General features: G+C 39.7%; 2 protein-coding genes across 4 annotated transcripts in view; both read left to right on the top strand.

Annotated features, from left to right (window-relative positions):
- Nucleotides 1-5,154, top strand: part of kcnn1a (potassium intermediate/small conductance calcium-activated channel, subfamily N, member 1a) — a 55,413-nt gene extending 50,259 nt beyond the window's left edge. For both annotated transcript variants that reach the window (XM_027285642.1, XM_027285643.1), the window contains one exon: nucleotides 872-5,154. In XM_027285642.1, the coding sequence (XP_027141443.1) occupies nucleotides 872-1,177 (306 nt within the window). In that variant the 3' untranslated portion in view covers nucleotides 1,178-5,154. The remainder of the gene's footprint in view (nucleotides 1-871) is intronic.
- A 4,422-nt stretch (nucleotides 5,155-9,576) lies between these two features.
- On the top strand, nucleotides 9,577-16,054 carry marveld2l (MARVEL domain containing 2-like). Of its 2 annotated transcripts, none has more exons than XM_019259016.2 (6): nucleotides 9,577-9,674; nucleotides 11,582-12,778; nucleotides 14,600-14,808; nucleotides 14,986-15,157; nucleotides 15,316-15,366; nucleotides 15,716-16,054. In XM_019259016.2, exons 2-6 carry the CDS (start codon nucleotides 11,651-11,653, stop codon nucleotides 15,830-15,832), a joined length of 1,677 nt encoding a protein of 558 aa, XP_019114561.2. In that variant the 5' UTR covers nucleotides 9,577-9,674; nucleotides 11,582-11,650; the 3' UTR covers nucleotides 15,833-16,054. The 2 variants fall into 2 exon arrangements, with proteins under 2 accessions (XP_019114561.2, XP_027140669.1); XM_027284868.1 differs by having other exon boundaries at nucleotides 9,663-9,744.
- Nucleotides 16,055-18,015: the final 1,961 nt, after the last annotated feature.

Raw genomic sequence — 18,015 nt, forward strand, 5'->3', positions numbered from 1 at the left:
AAGCTGACCACAAACTGTAAGCACTATCTGGTTGTATGAGAGGGCGAATGCAGTCATGCATCTGCAGCTTCTGCCCAGCTGTATAGACATCAGCTGACCCACCAAAGCAGAACAGAAAGGCGGTTCAAAGGGAGGTGCATGACTGCAGCCTCATTTGATGTGGATGGCATTTGCACTCCAGTGTGTATTTTAAAGGGTTCTAAGGCCAACGCCTTTTAATGTGTGTTTACTTGCCCTTATGGTCAGACCCATCTGTGTACACCCTACAGTAGTTCAACAGCTCGGTGTCTTTTCTTAAAGCTCCATGGAGACGCCTTTGAATGCAAAGAATATATAGAATATATCATATATTTTATAACATAAAACTGTCATAGTCTGAAGAGAAGAATTACATGCAGATACCGCGTACATTAACAATAGCCCACTGCATCCACTGCGGAACAGTAAGTGTAAGTAATAGAGATGTTTTTCATTACATAAATGAGTTGTGTCAAGCATATACATAAAGCATTATAAAAGAGCTGGAAATGGATTGGAGAAGCTGATTGTGAAACGGTGGGATGATAAAATCAATGCTGACTTGCTGGAACTATGTAGCTCCTCCTTATACTGCTTCCTGTCTTTATTTCCTTCACTTCAGGCTGAGTAAGTCACATTTAGACTGTCTACTCATGTAATTTATGATAAACTATTATTCCCTGGCAATGTATACATCCTGTTTCCTCTCTAACTTGAATCTCTCCTTGTAGATATTACAATGTAAAACGGATTTTTTTTAATCCAGCCTTTGTCCCTCCTTCCCTCCTCTTCCTTCTTTGTCCTCCCGTTCTTGCACCTCCGCAAAACACATTTACTTTCTCTCCTTCATTAGACCCAGAATGTGATGTATGACCTGGTGTCAGAGCTGCAGGAGCGCAGTGAGGAGCTGGACAAGCGCATCGGCACATTGGAGGACAAGCTGGACTCGGTGACGGGCAGCCTGCAGGCGCTGCCCTGCCTCATCTCCCAAGCCATAACCCAGCAGCAGCAGGACTTCCTGGACGGCTTTGTTCACCGCTTTCGGCCCGCCTCACTAGCCTCAGAGCGCTCCGAACGCTCTGAGAGATCCTGGACTTCCACCGCCCGTAGGCGGCGATCTCCCTCCACAGCACCACACACCTCCTCTGATAGCGGATAACCTTGACAAACCTTCTGCCCCTCCGAGCCCCACCTTTCTCAACTCGTCACCTCATTCTGTCCCATCCAAAGCTGTCCCTGTAACCGCTGGCGAGTCCATGTCTGGACTAATAATGAACCCATATCTTGACCTCTGACCTGATCTTTGCCCTTAGTTTCTCCCTTCCACCCATCCCCTCTCCCCTTCCTTCCCACCCAACACCAAATCCAAAAACCAATTCCTCTGTGACTGAGCCTCTCAGCACAGGACTGGATCAGAGCTACTCCAAAAGAACAAAGAAAAGCAAACAGACTTAAATCAAGAAAAAACACAAATGCATCCAAAAAAAGAAAAAGAGAAAAAAAAATTTAAAATGACTGAAAACCGAGATAAAGTAGAGATATGGTTTATGTTTTAGCCATTGTATGGCTGTTCAAGTTAGCTTTTTTGTAAAAGCCCTTGTATAGTTAAAAAATGACTGAGTTCAGGGTCGCTGGGGTGAGAGCTGGCTATCACACCGGAGAGTCCTTAACCACGAGGGGGGAAGTTGGTCTGTGGAGCTGAGGGCCTCGGCTCACCTGCTGGCCCTCTGAGGCCATGGAGGACATCCGTCCACCCATCCGTCCGTCTATCTGTTTGTACGGTGAGGAGAGCGAGACAAACCATTGGATTTCCCTTTCAAAAGACTAGTGTCATGGATTCTTTCCCATAGGTTAGGGTGAAAGCTTTAGAAGAGGCTGAGAAAGGGGGAGGGGAAACTGTCACACAAAAGAAGAGCAAAGGGAATGCATATGGCATTACTACTGGGTAGGAAAAATTTACACAGTTGCCAACTTCAATGTTTCAGCTTCCTTGTTCTTACCAAGGGAAAATGAGAGCGACTATCTTTTTTAGTTACATATTGACATGTGATTTTTCAGTGCCTGAATGTATAAATAGTAGAGGGTTATTTAATTACTAATTTCAGAGCTTTTTTACGATGTTAACAGTCTGAATACAGCATTGCATTCCTTTTTCAGATACATTCCTCTCCAAAAATTTAAAGAAAATGTCTTAATGTAATGCATAACATTGCCTCCATTACACAGCAACTCTAAATGTTTTGAAAAACCTTTTTTTTTTCTTTCTATTTCTACTAACACCGTAAGAAATGAAAAAGCTCAGAGAGTAAGTGTGTGAGTATGTGTGTTTGTCAGAGAACGAGTTCACTTTTAGCTCAATGCTGCACACTCATACACACACACACACACAACAATGAAATATGTAGTAGTCTACCTTTCTCACCACCACTAATTAGAGCTTCCTGTGGTCTTCAGATAATGGCATGGCTTGAGGTCTGCTGGTATATACGGCCACACAGGCACACATCACTGGTCGAACTTAGAAACCAACCCTGCATGGTTCTGTGCAAAAATGACAATGGAACACAATCTTCCTCGGATGGCTTGATGATTTAACATGATTTCCATGTTTTGGATTTTTATTATTTCACTTTTGTTTGTTTGTTGCCTTTCTTTCTTTTGTTATTTTTTACTAAAAAGTTGCTTCTTTTTTTTTTTACTAGGATACATAGGGTTTTTAGAGTTGCAGAACCTAGAGAGTTGCAGTAATGTGATTCTGTAATGCATTCCCTGTTTAAAAATATGCGGTGAAGAAAAATCGCTATTACAAAAAATAAAAACAAAAAAAAATCCTGAAAGGATACAAATAAAAGTGCTGAAGAAACTTTGATGAATTGGTCCCTCAGAAAGTTTAACAGAATAGTTAGACGTCTGGAGAAAAATTCACTTACTTACTTTCTAGCTAGATATAAGATGGATACCGCGCTCATGTCTGAACGGGAAATATGAGGCTAATGCTAGCTTAGCTTAGCCTAAAGACCACGCTAGTTAATTAGTGAGCTTTAAAAGTGCTGGTAAATGCATTTTGTTACCTTCTTACAGAGCCAGGCTAGCTGGTCTTTCTGGGGTTTTTTTGTTTGTTTTTTCTGTCTCTATGCTAAGTTAACCAGCTGCTAGTATCTTCATATTTACAGACAGGAGAATGGTATCAGTCGTTTCATGTAACTCAGCAAGAAAGCAAATTATTGTGTATTTCCCAAAATGTCAAACTATTCTTTTATTACATAAGGTGTAAGGGCCTCGGTTTTGTGTTTCTAAATGACATTGGAACACTATGATAGTGGAGAAATTAGAAAAAGGCATGGCGTATGACGTATTCTAGAGTTATGATGAATTGTAGATTTTTGATTTGAAGGGAAATATTTAGGATCTTTAAAGTTATGTTTTTCCCAAAGTACAAGTCTCAGGAAGGATCAGGAAGTCAGCGGGTTAGCGGGCTAGCATGCTGTCCTAAAGTAGTTTGAATGGTAGATAATCTGAGTCCCAAAAGGATGTTAGATCATCTTTATGGCCCCTTAAGCTAACAGACGAGTAGGATCATGATTATTTCCTGGATCTTATTTATTTCCAAGCTGCTTCGGGCTCAATCTGGTCTGAGTCAAACCCTGTGAGACAGTGAGCGAGTCCACTCTCCCACAGGCTCTGGACCAGCCAGAGAGCACTTCATTTAAGAACATATTCAGTTTGCTACGAGTGGAACTTAATCAAGCATGAATATTAGCTTTTTTCCTTTCAACTTGAGTTGATGAAGCATGACTCTTTACTGCCCCCACCTTTAGCCACTTCTCGTACAGTGCTACACTCAAACCTTCCTCTACGAAGCGATCTATCACGACCATTACAGTCTCTGTTTCAATCAGTGTCATCCAATGAGTCAGGACGGCTAATGGAAGATTATCTGCTTGATTGCGACCTCACCTGCCTCTTCGTATCTAAGGTTTCCACCTCTTCATTAAATCGGAGGTTTAGCCTTGCACTTGTCATCTGTCATCATTAAGAAAATCATTCCTCCCCTCCCCGCACACACAAAGAGGCTTCCCACATGGCCCACAGCAAAGACCTTTGAGTGGTTTGAATAAAGAAAAAAAAAGCACATAGAAAGGAGCCCCCAGGTCATATTCCATGTTGCACTCAGTGTGTAATATTTAGTTACACCAAGAAGGATCACAGATGCTGCAGTGTCTTCCCCAGAGAGATGTGACAGTACTGGTGTTAAGGACTTCATCCTTCATCGGGCGGCAGGAGAGAGGGCGAGAGGAGACTGAAAGAAAAGACAAAAATTAGAACAATAACTCATTTACTGACAGATGTCCATTTTTGCCCAGGGGGGTTGTGAACAACAAGAGTGGGTGTCCTGTAAATATGACCTCATTGTAGATGTCGCCAAGTAAACGGGACAAATGGTGAACCGCAGGGGTAATGGTAGCTGGGTGCAGCGCACAGCATGTGACAAGCAAGCTGTAGAAAAACAATATCTAGAAAGGATATGAAATGTTTGAAATTCTGGGAAATTAAAGATAGCATTTTATTCTTTTTTTTTCTGCTGATGGACGTATGATCAGGTTCTGTTGTTTTTTTCCCCCTTTTTTATAAAGGTTTGTTTTCTCCCGTCCTTATCTCGTCACCAACAAAGTCCTGCCAAAACACCATTCCAATATTTAATAGTGATCTGATATTTTCCACCAGAAAATAAAAAAAATCCACAGTATTTTGTAGTGAAGTGAGGGATATTCATGATGTTATTCTGGTGATGGTAGATGAGTCAAAGTGATAAACGCATCCCAGAGTCTTTTATTATCCTGAAAAAGTAGGCTTTCCTCATAGAGCAGGAATCAGAACACACTTCAACCGAACAATAACAGAGTGAAAAATCCCCAAAAAGTGAAGAAATGTAACCCAATCATTGTTCTGTGTACACTGCCACATGATGCATAATGTACGTAGTAGCACTGGAATAAATCAACTTTTAATGGATGGCAAATGGGTTTAACATGTTCTCTGTATACTGTTTGCTGTTCCTTCATTTTGCAGGTGAACTTTTGTCCTAGCAAGGAGAGACACCAAGGTCAAATCATTAAAGACTATCTTCAGCTATGAGCACAACTCTCTTCTTCTTCTTTTGTATTTTTTGGAAAGCTGTAGGTGAACCTTCATTTTGAAATCATTTTATATGCTTTTCTTTACATTAAATTAACAAAATAAGAGTCCAAACTCCTGCCATGCACGTCCTCTAATCTGAAATGTTTTCACACGAGGTCCGTCCCCGAGGGAAAAGGGAAATGGCAGCAGCCTAAAATCAATTGTGACACTGAAAGGTGGGTTGGCACGTGTGTTGACAGATATAGACGTCGTGCATCTCTTCCTGTAAAACTGAGAGGCAGGGACATCCTAAAACCTGATTACTGGAGGATGTATTGACATAAACATAAACATCTCTCCAGAGGACACACAGCTGCTGAGGCACTGTTCCAAGGTGAACTATGGGCTGTACGCAACACAACACACACACACAGCCATTAATGTTCAAATAACAAGCTACTATTCATGTCCACATGCACAAACAAGGCTCAGCCTGGTTAATTACAGCCAAACCAGGAGGGACTTGGCAGCGAACCGATATCCCGCAAGAGTGGCAGAGTCAGTCACCCTGTAGTTGTTGCTATACAACCCCAAAGACATGCAGCAGTGGAAACACAGGGCACAGCTCCTCTGCTCCTCATCCCTCCCATAAGAGTACAGCATAATTAAATGAAATGTTGTTTTTATTATTTTATATATGAAAAGGACCTTTTGTGATTTCAAAGCCACACTAATAGATCAGAATCTCATTTCATGACGCGAGCCAAAGTGAAAAAGTGGTAAAATTACACCTAGTCACAGATACCCAGCTTAGTTAATGTCCTGAGCAGGTAAGCTTTCCATTATTTCCTTCTGTAATAATGTCAGTCTCTTAATGAGCACAGTTAATTCATCCGGCTACTGAAAAGAGAAGAAAAGAGGCATCAAATTACCAGAGATCTCCCCTAGAGGGTACTGAAGATCAAGTCCACAGCGAGAAAAGACAAGAAAAGGAAGCAGGTTGCAGAGGACTGAACATGACCCTCGGACTGGGGAAGGACGGGGGAGGATTCAGCTTGCAGGGTGTTGAAGATCATCCCAGAGTGTGAAAAAGTCCTTCTGGGAGAGCTTGCGGCAGGCAGGGGAAGTCATTTATTGAATTTATTGCAGGCCCCACTTTTCTCCCTGTCTGCCCTGGGAGCTAATAGCTAGCAGCTGCATTATGCTTAATGCCCTCCCTATCATTTTCAGCTAACGTGGTTTGGTATCCATTTGGGAAATCGGAGAGAATAGGAGTATTGATCTTGGTTTTTGGCTATTTAATGTACAATGCTTTAGTGGTGGAGAGTGGGTGTGAAGGGCCTTTTCATTCCACCGAATGTTTTTTGAGTGTCATTTATTTCAGCATCAATCATTTCTCTCTTTCTCATTCTATTTTTCTAACTCTTTCTATCTGTATCTCTTCCTCTGTTGCTCATTTCTCTCTCTGAGAGATCCGAGGATGACTGAACTGATACAAATGAGGTTGTCTGTTGGAGGCTGCCGTAGCTTCCCTGCTTCATTTAGCTGTGAAGGAAGAAAAGAGCTCTTTTCACAGCCCTCGAGCCATGCGTCAAGACTTCAAGCATGAAAGTGTACATGTATGTATCTACAGTGTGTATATGCACGTGTACACACACATGTATACATGTAGCTTCCCATGTGTCCTCCACTTGACAGAATCATTTCAGCCAAAGCTAGAAATTCAGATCTATGATCACGTCTTGCATCAAGTACTGTTTTTTTCTTCTTCTTTTAAATCAGTTTTATAGACATGATAGCCATCACTCATCAACAATATGTTCAGTCTGTTAATGCTATCCCTCACTGAATCAACTTTGCTCCCTTTAAAAAAGAATATGAGATCACACCAAATGTGGGCAAAAGCAAAATATTGTAAACACAACAGACAAATCAAGACAAGTTCATTTAAATAGAACACAATGGCATTTCAAAGTGTTTCAAATAAGGGAAAGGGGGTATTAGATCAAAGTACAAGAGGGTGTGCCGTTATACAGAATATCAGCATCTACGACTGTATCACAGCATGCTGATATTCAGTATTATGGCACTCCCCCTTGTGTGACATTACTTTATTAAAAACACGGTAATTAAATAGAATGATAAATGCAAATAATAATTCTGGCGGTATCATAAAGCTGGTTATCATGCTGGTCTCTGTTGATACTGAGGTTTCCATCTTATTAACCACTACGTTACAAAACACACAAACGAGAACGATGAATGAAGTCTTGAAATGAGATAAACTGTTCAGGTGATGGTACTTATAAGTGATATTCACCAAAGTGTAATGTAAAAGTTTCCAAAAGTAAAGGTAAGGCTCGAGATAAGTACAGGAGTAAAAAGAATCAACGTCGTATCTGTGACATCACCCATGGGTTTCTGAAGAGATGTTTTGAGTGGCTCCGACCACCGCCATGTTGATAGTCCTGCTTCTTCTGCCTGCCGGCCTGAAAGATGCAAATCGTCGGTGGACCTGAGGCGGAATGAACGACTCCACGATACTCAAACAAGCAATCTGTAACAGCACCCACCTGTCAATCAAAGCAGACATGCTGTTAATTATGTTTAACTTTAAGCATTAATATAATTTTAACAGGTGAGTTGTATAACAAATTCACCCTCAGTACAGTTGTCATGAACATGGAGATTAGCTACAGAGACCAAAACAGTTTTTTTATACCAGGCTGTGAACATGTTTATTTCTGCTGTGAAGCATTTTAACATGGGGTCTTATGGAGATTGACTGAGTCTGTAGCCTGTTTCAAGTGGACCGTCAAGGAGCTGCAGTTTTTGGTACTTTTACATAGGCTTCACTTCACAGACATGGAGGTTGGCTGTACCTTTGGACTAAACCACGCTACCTGTTTCCCCTTGCTTTCAGGCTTTGTGCTAAGCTAAGCTAACTGTCTCCTTTGCTGTAACTGCATATTTAACAATAATTGAAATCAGTCTTATCAAATTTCTCATCTAACTGTCAACAAGGAAGCAAATTATTGTATTTACTTTCCATTTCATTCTTTTCCATATCCATCTTTTTCCTCATACAAATAGCATCATTTCATCTCATAGGTTGATACACAACTATTATGTTATCATAACAACTATTTATGTTCCACAGTACAGCGTATCTGTAGCTATGCTGTTTAATGTTACTATACATAATATAGGCCTTTGCTTCTATATAATATGAACACTGTCTATACATGACTCTTGCATTGTTCTGCATATTATGTGCAGCTGAGTGGCACCTACGCTGGCAGTAGAGGACACTCATGGCACCAACAGATGAAGTAGCCCCGGGCCAGGGCCACTGGTGGGACTCACTTGAGAAAGTGGGTTGCATTATGTGTTTACTGTGCTGTATTGGGTATGAGTACTGCAGTGTGTGTGTGTGTGTGTATGTGTGTGTGGTGGAGAAGGAGGGGTCACTACAGATGTCCTTGCCTTGAGCTTTCTCAACATGAAAATCAGCACTGCTCTGGAAGAATCGCTGGCACAGAGTGACGTCACATTATACAGCAGTAATGATTCCTGGAGTCAGATATGGAGGGGGTTAAATCTCACTGAAGAAAATACATGTAGCTACTGAAGGTGAATGTTGCACTAAAACACACTGAATACTGGTTATATTAAAATTACACCCCACACTTTGCTACTTCAAAGCGTTATACCATAATGTATTTTATGAATTTCACTGTACTCGGTGGTGCATTCCAGGTTTGGGTAATGTAAGTGGGAAAAAGAGAGAGACGGTAAATGGAATAAAGAAACAGAACAAACTCAGTGAGAGAGGTGGTGATCTCAGTGAGAAGCACAGGATCTTGCTGCCCTCTAGTGCCAAACACTCCAGCTCCCTCTGTGACAACAACACAATAGGACACAGCTGAGATGAGAATGAATTATTCATAAATGACGGGATGATAAAGCAGTATTTCACAGGTCTTAGATATGAGATGTAATTGATATTGTAGGTCTGATATCGAGCATGTGCTTGTCTCTAAAAATAAGTGTGTATAAGCTACTGTTTTTGATAGTATCTGTAATACTTTAGGTATTAGTAGACAATGCTAGGCTTGTATATGCACCCAAGAATAATAAAAGTAGTATCAATGAGAGGATTATGAAGTTTTTAGCCTTTGCTTATCAATAAAGTGTCGATAATATGACCTTAAAGCCGCCTAAATGGCCACCAGGCCCCTGTTAAAGCACATGTATTATTTCAGGTTAACTCACCACCTCAGTTTGCACTTTCAGCTTCTCTATCTCTCTCTTTCTCTTTCTCTCCCCCACAGATTAACCGAGTAGTGCCAGTCAGCACCAGCACAGGGGCGGTTCAGGTTTAATGTTTAAGCTTTTACTCCCCCCTCTCTTCTCCACACACGCTGGCCAATCGCCCTGCGTGTGCGGAACTGAGTATCTGAAACCAGGAGTGAGTCACCTGAGTGACTGAAGAGGGCGAGCTGTGTGGGCCTGGTGGACACGACAGCCATTTTACAGTAGGTATCAGCTCCTGTTTCCTTAAAAAAGCAACCTCTCTAACCTAAGACACAAGTTGGGGTCAAACGGGTAAGTAAAGTTGTTGGTTTTGAGATAGTTTGTTTAAATGGTTTAAAACTGACTATGTTCTGTGTTGTTAATGTAACAACACTTGGATGTGCTGTCATAGTTTCATGACTGTTGCTGTGTATTAGGAGTTGTTGCAGCAGCTTGCTGTGAGTCACAGCTCAAGCTTAAACTCCTCTGTTATTAGTCGAGTCTGATACACTGTAGTCATGATGTGCTTGCTCTGTGAGTTGTTCTGCTGTAGCAGAGAGTCTGGAGTATTTCTGATGCTGGGTGTGTTTAAAGGACTAGTCCTGTGGTTTGGTATTATTTTGGTCCATGTGCCACAAATCACATACTGTACACTTAACATCAGCGCACTTAACCATTTAGCAAACAATGCAGGTGTGTTTTGGAAAACCTTTTTTATCATCACCAGGCACCTTTATTTCTATTAAATCTAAAATCTATCAGCAGACTCATTAATGACCATTAAATCTGCATTATCTTGGTCAAGGCCTGCATGTAAACTGCACTAAAATGTAATTATAATATAATGTTGACAAAAAGCAAAGGAGCCTTTAAAGTTATTGTGATGGATGATACAAAGCTGCTATATTACATATTTTTATTGCAACAATGGATCAAATTACTACAGGAAGTGGTCAGACATTTACACTGACACATTTTGTTAACATGTGATCCGTATCTGGATACTTTACTGTATAATATCACACATATCCACATTTTTTAAAAATTTACATCTGTTATTAAAATCTTGGTCAATTGGGTTCATGTCATGTTCGGATCTCATCATGCAAATTAGTTTATCTGGGCTAGTGGATATGTTGATGATACATATGATACATGGTGTTTCCAGATCAAAGGAAACACTACCAAGAACAGACTTTATTAATTTATAACTGGCTTTTTGTGAGGGAGTATTTGCTAGCTTCTGGTTCTGCTTGTAGCTTTTGCCCAGCAGCTTGAGTTACCAGGAAGAGGTCGACTTAGGTGACCTTTCAATTTTCTGGGTGGATTTTATTCTAATGAATGTGGTCTTAATGTATGTAGGTGCATTTACACCTGGCTAAGATCCAGATCATCTTTTTAAAATAGTGACAAACGTGCAGATAATTGTCTGACTCTGAAGTCCCTTTTAGCTGTACAGAATATTTTAGTGTCTTTCAGCTCACTTTCAGCTGGTGGTTTTTAGACCTGCAACTTTAATTTCCAGATGCAGTCACAGTTAGAGACTAGCTGGTGAATATAGTTTAACATTTAGCAGCTAAAAGAGCCAGATATTTCCCTCAGTGATCTTTGGAGACAACTCTAAATAAATGCTAACGTTGCTTCATACCTACTAGATGCGTAAATACTATGCATAATAGTAACCATATCAGCTTTTAAGTGATAACATGTCATGTTGTTGTTGTGCTGCCACCATATATATATATATGAAATAATGTTATTGGCCGGATTAGTGGGAAATATACATCTAAAAACTATATGTCCTGCATTCTTAAAATGAAGTATACATGAAGTAGACAACTGCAAACACACAGGTTTGCTCCTTTAAGATTAGATTAATAGAAAGATGACTTTATTGTCTTCCTTATCTTATATATCTTTATCTTATATTATATATAAATAATGTCTCAGTTTCTTAATACACTGAAGAGGTGATGTAAAGTAGATCTGACTCTTGAAAGTGCACTGTCATTTTGGTTTGAATCATGTGAGAAACACTGAAGTCTTGACATTTAGGTGTGTTAATTATACATTTTACAGCATATAATTATGGTTTATATGCTCACATGCTTATTATACATAACTAATAATTTATTATTTCCCTCCACAGTTTCTCTATGCCTCCTAAGGATTGTGTGATTATTTCTTTCTCAATGAATCTCTAAAATCAGCCAGCAGCATGAAAAGCTGGAGCAGGAAAATCAAGAGACAAGAGCCTGACAGTGAGGTTGGGTCCTCATCTAGTAAGAGGAACTCCATTAGTAATCCACCAGTGCCTGTGTGGGTTACTCACACACCAACACCAGATAATATCACAGATGATGGGGATACTAACTCCACAGGCCACACATCTAGTACTCCACCTTATGCAGACAAGGAGGACAAAAAAGGGAGCATGAAGGACAGACTGAAGTCTCTCATCCCACAGTCATGGGGGAGCATCCTACATAAGTGGACGAGGGAAAGTGACAACTTTGAAACCAGCACCAGTAGCATCCAGATCCTTCCTAATGGGACCAGGGTGAGTCCTCCTGTGAGTCCACTGGTGGAGCGCAGGAACTGGGGTGAATCACTGGGCAACTCCAGCCTGAACTCCCACAAGCCTTTGTTAAGGGAGAGCCCCTCTGATGATCTGTTTGATCAGGGCCCACGAGAGGAATCTCTGCTGACCAGTATCCACCCTGCAGAGTACTACGCTGAGAAACTGGAGGTCTATAACCAGAAGTATTCTTATTTGAAATCCTGGCCAGGCCTGCTCAGACTTCTTGCCGGACTTCAGCTCCTATTTGGGGGCATGGTCTTCGCCTGTGTCATCGCCTACATCCAGAAAGACAGTGAGTGGTCCAACAGCTACGGACTCTATAACGGTGCTTATAACAATGGGCTAGGTATGTCTGGATACAGCTACAGAGGCCCTATGACTCCCTTTATACTGGCAGTAGCTGGAGTCTGCTGGATCATGACCTTCATTCTCTTGGTAATGGGAATGACTATGTATTATCGCACCATCCTCCTGGATGCCCCCTGGTGGCCTCTGACGGAGGCCTTCATCAACTTGGTGATGTTCCTTCTCTACATGGCAGCAGGAATTGTTTACCTGAATGACTTGAACCGCGGGGGTCTGTGCTACATGACAATAGGTGTCAACCCCGTCATGGCTAATCTGTGTCGGGTTGACGGGGGCCAGATGGCGGGAACCGCCTTCATCTTCATCAACTTGGCAATGTATCTGGGAGGCTTCCTTGTGTGTCTGAAGATGTGGAGGCATGAGGCTGCACGTAGAGAGAGGGAGTACTTTATGAACAAGGTACAGTTCACAAATCCTATGGAAATTGTAGATAAAAGACAAGCTTATCGATTCTAAATTTAAATTGGGAGGGAAATCATTTCCATAAAAAGAATGTGCCTTATTCAGGAGTTGCATTTAGCTGAATATTAGTTAAATTCACTATTTTAAACCTATGCAAGTGCAAAGTTCTCCCCTCCACTCCTTAGTGTGACTCCTTTAGGTGTGAGAAGAGAGGCTGTCTAAAAATGAAGTTTGGGCATCGCTCTCCAATTTTTAGGGGTTATTTTAAGCATAGGCCTATGTGACATATCAAACACCACATTTATTGGTGGTAACAGTAAGGGATACTATTACTGATTGCAAATGCCAAATAGCTCCAAAACAACGGTGGCAGATCAAATCCAATTAAATTTAAAGTCAGTCAGGACAGCAGTGAGCATGCCATTTGTCAGAGTTGATATGTCAGCTGGCTGATGCCATGACAGACAACCAGGATTTGTCCTAAATTTTTCGATAAATGTGGCAGAAAAAGATAAAGTAAAGGTGAAGTAGACATTCTTTCTCAATGCATGACACATGATTAGAAAAATCTTTGTTGATAGCACGAAGCAGAAAACTTTAAATGTATGGACATTGAATTATGAGGAACACAGTTCACCTATAAATACAGATAACCCTGCTGCCTCCTGTGTCTGTGGTATCTACAGTGGCAAGTTTAGTTTCGGTTGGGGAACACACACATACAGTACACACACAGACCTATTCTGAGCAGATAACTGGCAACAGCCAATAATAGTAGCAACAATATGTAATGACTGTGAAGGAAATCTCACAAAAAAACAAAGTTACTCCAATATTGTCTTTGATTTATTCAGAACAGAACCGAGAAAGAATAAAATGAGGTTCAGAAGGCAAAATGAGCATACAGCTGTAATATGTAAGAACATCATTCCAAAGTATTTCAGACTAAGCGAGGTCAGAGGTCCTCACTCACCTCACGTCAACTGACGTGATCAGAAAACCTTCAACTTGGTTACAAGAAACTAAAGTTCCGCTGTTTCTCGCTGAATCTGCACATAATGGGAATCTGAATCTTTAGCTTTTAAGGTTATCACAAGAACTGCTTGTACATAGTTTGCTACCTAACTCTCAGCAGACACTTGTAGTAAGTCACAGAAAACTTGAATCACAACACACACAGAGCTAAATGTTAACAGTGTAATTTTGTCACCAAAATGATTTTTGTTGAGTGACAAGGCATACAAAGTGTGTTTACAGCCATGTTAGAGGCCCTGTGTTAGAGGCTGTAGGTAACAGTAACAATGGTAACATGCAATGTTCAGCAGATGATGTTTAACATCTTAGTGTCCCTAGTCCATAGTCTATAGTCCATATTTATAACAAATGTGGACTATAGTGCACATGGATCTATATGGATCATCTACATCCCCAGTACTGTATACTGAAAAACAAGTACTCATGATTGTTCCCTCCAACAGCTGCCAAGCTTTTTCAAATAGAGTCCATGTTATCGGGCATCACAGCTACCACCAACGGCTGAGAAACAGCATGGTCAGCTAATATATTTGATGTCAAATAAGAAAGGGTGAGAGGCCAGGAGTGAGCATAATAATTTTATCTCCTGGCTGAGGAATTTGCAACTCCAGAGGATTAGCTTGTCAAAGCAAAAGAATGAGGCAGCTTTACTCCAGGTTCTTTTTTTTCGTCACCTAAATTTTGCTCCCAATGCGATGACACAGGCCTGCACACACAGTCACAATATAATTTTATTTGTTGGTTCATATTTTCTAAATAACACTTGTTCTCTTTTACCTTTAGCCCCAGGAGGAGTTTCACCAGTCCATCCCACTAACACCTCAAAAACCAAAGCGCATATCTTTCAAGGATGAAATTGATAAGTCTCCGAGTAAAGATTATAACAAGCAGTATACACTCACCTCTGAGGTCCATAAGAACCCAGTTAGTCTGAACAGAGCCACAGCGTCTGAATACACCCCCAAAGTACACATCATCGCTGACTACATCATGTGAGTGAACATTTAAACTACACATGTTAAGGGGTTGTATAAATATTCTGAATATTTTTTTGGGGGGGTTATCGATATACGTTAGTCATTTACACTGTGCAGCATAATATTTGACTCTATCTGACAACAGACACAAACAAAAATCTTATTAATCTAAACTAAGTTCCTTCCTTATAGAAAGTATCCAGGGATCAGCTGTGTGGAGGAAAGGGAAAAGTACAAAGCTGTTTTCAATGACCAGTATCAGGAATACAAGGACCTTCACAGAGACATCAGCACAACTCTCAATAAATTCAGGGAACTGGATGCTGCAATGGCACGACTTCTCGGAGAAGGAAAAAGCCGAGAGGTGAGACTGATGTATAAAAGCATTTTCCGGTTATGAGGTTATGATTTGGCCACCAGACATATTAGAGATATCTGTTTTGACATCACATGATTGTCATGGAGTCTTGTATATCAGGTTTTGTGCAAACTATTTGACTTATTATTCAATTTGTGTTTTAGGATCAGCAGAGGATTCAAAGCATTTTGAAGAAGTATCAGGAGAAAAAAAGTGTAAGTGATGGAGTTTGTTAAAACTCTTATTTTCCCTCTAAAACAATTGAAAAATAATTTGGCAATATCACATTTAACACAGATTTGTGTTAGAATCGCTGCTGTTGTGTAAACACCCAGGCAATATTAGCCTGTATTCAATAAAGCTGTCCATTGATGCAAATAATATTGCCTCCATCATGAAATGCGGGTAACTCTGGAAATTCTCATTTAATGCAGCTACATTACAAAATGAATCAGGCAGGACGACAGTTAACAGAGGAAAAGAGAATGAGAAAAATATAAATTAAGGTAATAGATTTTGCTGCCACTGATCAGTTGATCATTTTATGTGTGTGTGTTTTTACAGGATCCGGCCTTCCTGGAGAAAAAGGAACGCTGTGAGTATCTGAAAGCTAAATTAAGTCACATCAAACACAGAATCCAAACTTTTGACCAGGAAATGATGGCAAGTGGTCGGACATGAAGATCGGCAAGAACCCTGATGAGCAGACAAAACACATGACCTTTTTCTAATTAGTTCTTTGTCTCCTTTTGTGTTTTGTTGCATTGAATATAAAGTATTTTGAATGAAAAGCACATGTCTTATTCAGGAAAGAATAAATCAGGGTAGTCATACATACGACCTGTGGGCCCAATCCAGCAGACTGGATTGATTTTCATTAATTCAATAAAATAGCAGCGTTATTCCTGACAGAGAAGTAAATAAAATACTAGATCGTTATTCAGTTCCAACATATGTGTCTAGATGTTTTGTGCCATTGTAACACACATGTAATGATAGCAGACTGATTGAATGTGGACAAAATGAAACATATTATTGAAATTGCACTTATTTTTTTCTTTAACACATCTCAGGCTGTTCATCATCAGTTTTATAATTAAAGGTTCATTAATTCTGAACGTTTTCAGATTGACTACTTGAGATCAAACTGGGAACAAAGGGCTAAATGATACACTCTGTTTGTTAACTTTCGATTCTTGTCATGTTGTATTTTCTGCTGATATTCAGAGGAACAATGTGTTGATTCAGTGTATGTCTTAAATTAAAGTGATTTTTACCTTTTTAAAAAAAACATCTGTTCAAGTTTGTATGATAAAGTTTTTTTACTTACAGTAACTGTGTGATGTTGTGCTGTCATTTTCAGTTTTCTTTACAGCGTCTTTTTAGTGTTGTGTTGACAGGTGTTTTAATTTACACCTTCAATACTCAAACGTGGTTTTCATGGTCACACCTTAGGGCAACCTTCTGTAAGGAACATTTTTCCTATTGCTTCTTAATAGTCTGGCATAGAGCAGCTAATAGATGAAGCTATACTACACTGTACTACAGGTTTCCAAAAAAGGTGTTCAAAGGTCACCAGGTCACATTGTTGCAAGGTAATCAGTATTTCAAAGAAAACACATTATTAAACATAAAAAGGTCTGACTGTTCACTGTTTGAGACTGTGTCATCCTCTAGCTGTATATACTTGACAGCAGTTATTCTCCAACAGGTTGTATCCAAGTGACACAAAGGAAACCACAGAGCCTGAAATAAATCTTCTATTACTAGTCAAAGTCAAAAATAATTCTAACTGTGGTTGTTTCATTGCATCTAAACAACAGAGTTGTTGATTTATTTGACGAGTTCCCAGACAGGATTTATCACAGACACTGACAGAAAACATCTCGGTAATGTGGTGACATAATAATAGTCTATTTTGTGTGTCTTATGGAGTCAAGTGCTGTTTGGCCAAACTCCCACACATGAACTGACTGTTAACATTTACTTTGTCCCTTCTGCTATAAAATCACATGTACGTACATTATCATTAGTGCTGCACACTGACTTGTTTGTCTGTATGGATGTAGCAGACAGACACCTCGCTCACATCAGTGTCTATGAAGGTCACGTTATTAAAGTGTTTTAGTCATTTGGATGTTTTAGTACAGCTGTATTAAGGACAACAATGTTTGCTGCAGACTGATAAAGGACAGTAAAACCACAGTTATCTCTTGCAAAAAGCCAGCAAATGATGGTTTACTGGTTTAACCTGTTGGACTATATTGATTCATTCTGGCTTGTTTTCAGGATTTCCATTAACCCAACAAAATTAACTTACTTTCATGACTGCAACTTTAAGAGATTTAAGAGGTGCACCATTATTTTCACAATCATTAATCTGCAAATTATTTTATATAGTAAATTCTTGATATATGTCAGAAAACACATGGTCCAGAACCAGAATATATTTTTCTGTTTACTTTTATGCAAGTTAAAACAAAACAAATTCTTACAGCTGAGAAGTTGGAAATGGGATTGTTTTGCTTGAAAATGTACGTAAATATTAATTGATTATTTCGAATAGCATCTTAATTAGCTGTTTCACTGCTGATTGCCTTTAATATTTCATGGCTAAATATATATTTATACAGCATTTCAAGGAAATTTGTACAGAATTAAGTAGTGTTTTAAATGACAGACTTAATTTTACAGTAAAACACCAACACCTTTTTTTATATGGCGTTCATGTTGTATTTTTACACCAATTATATGGAAAAACAGCATTTCCTTTGATGAAAACAATTGTATTTTTAGGGTAAAATATAGAATAAAACGCCAAACTTAAACGTGAAATCAACAGTATTAATATAATTTTACTGTAA

This window comes from Larimichthys crocea, chromosome XII (genome assembly GCF_000972845.2).
Source record: "Larimichthys crocea isolate SSNF chromosome XII, L_crocea_2.0, whole genome shotgun sequence".
In the NCBI taxonomy this organism is placed as follows: Eukaryota; Metazoa; Chordata; class Actinopteri; family Sciaenidae; genus Larimichthys; species Larimichthys crocea.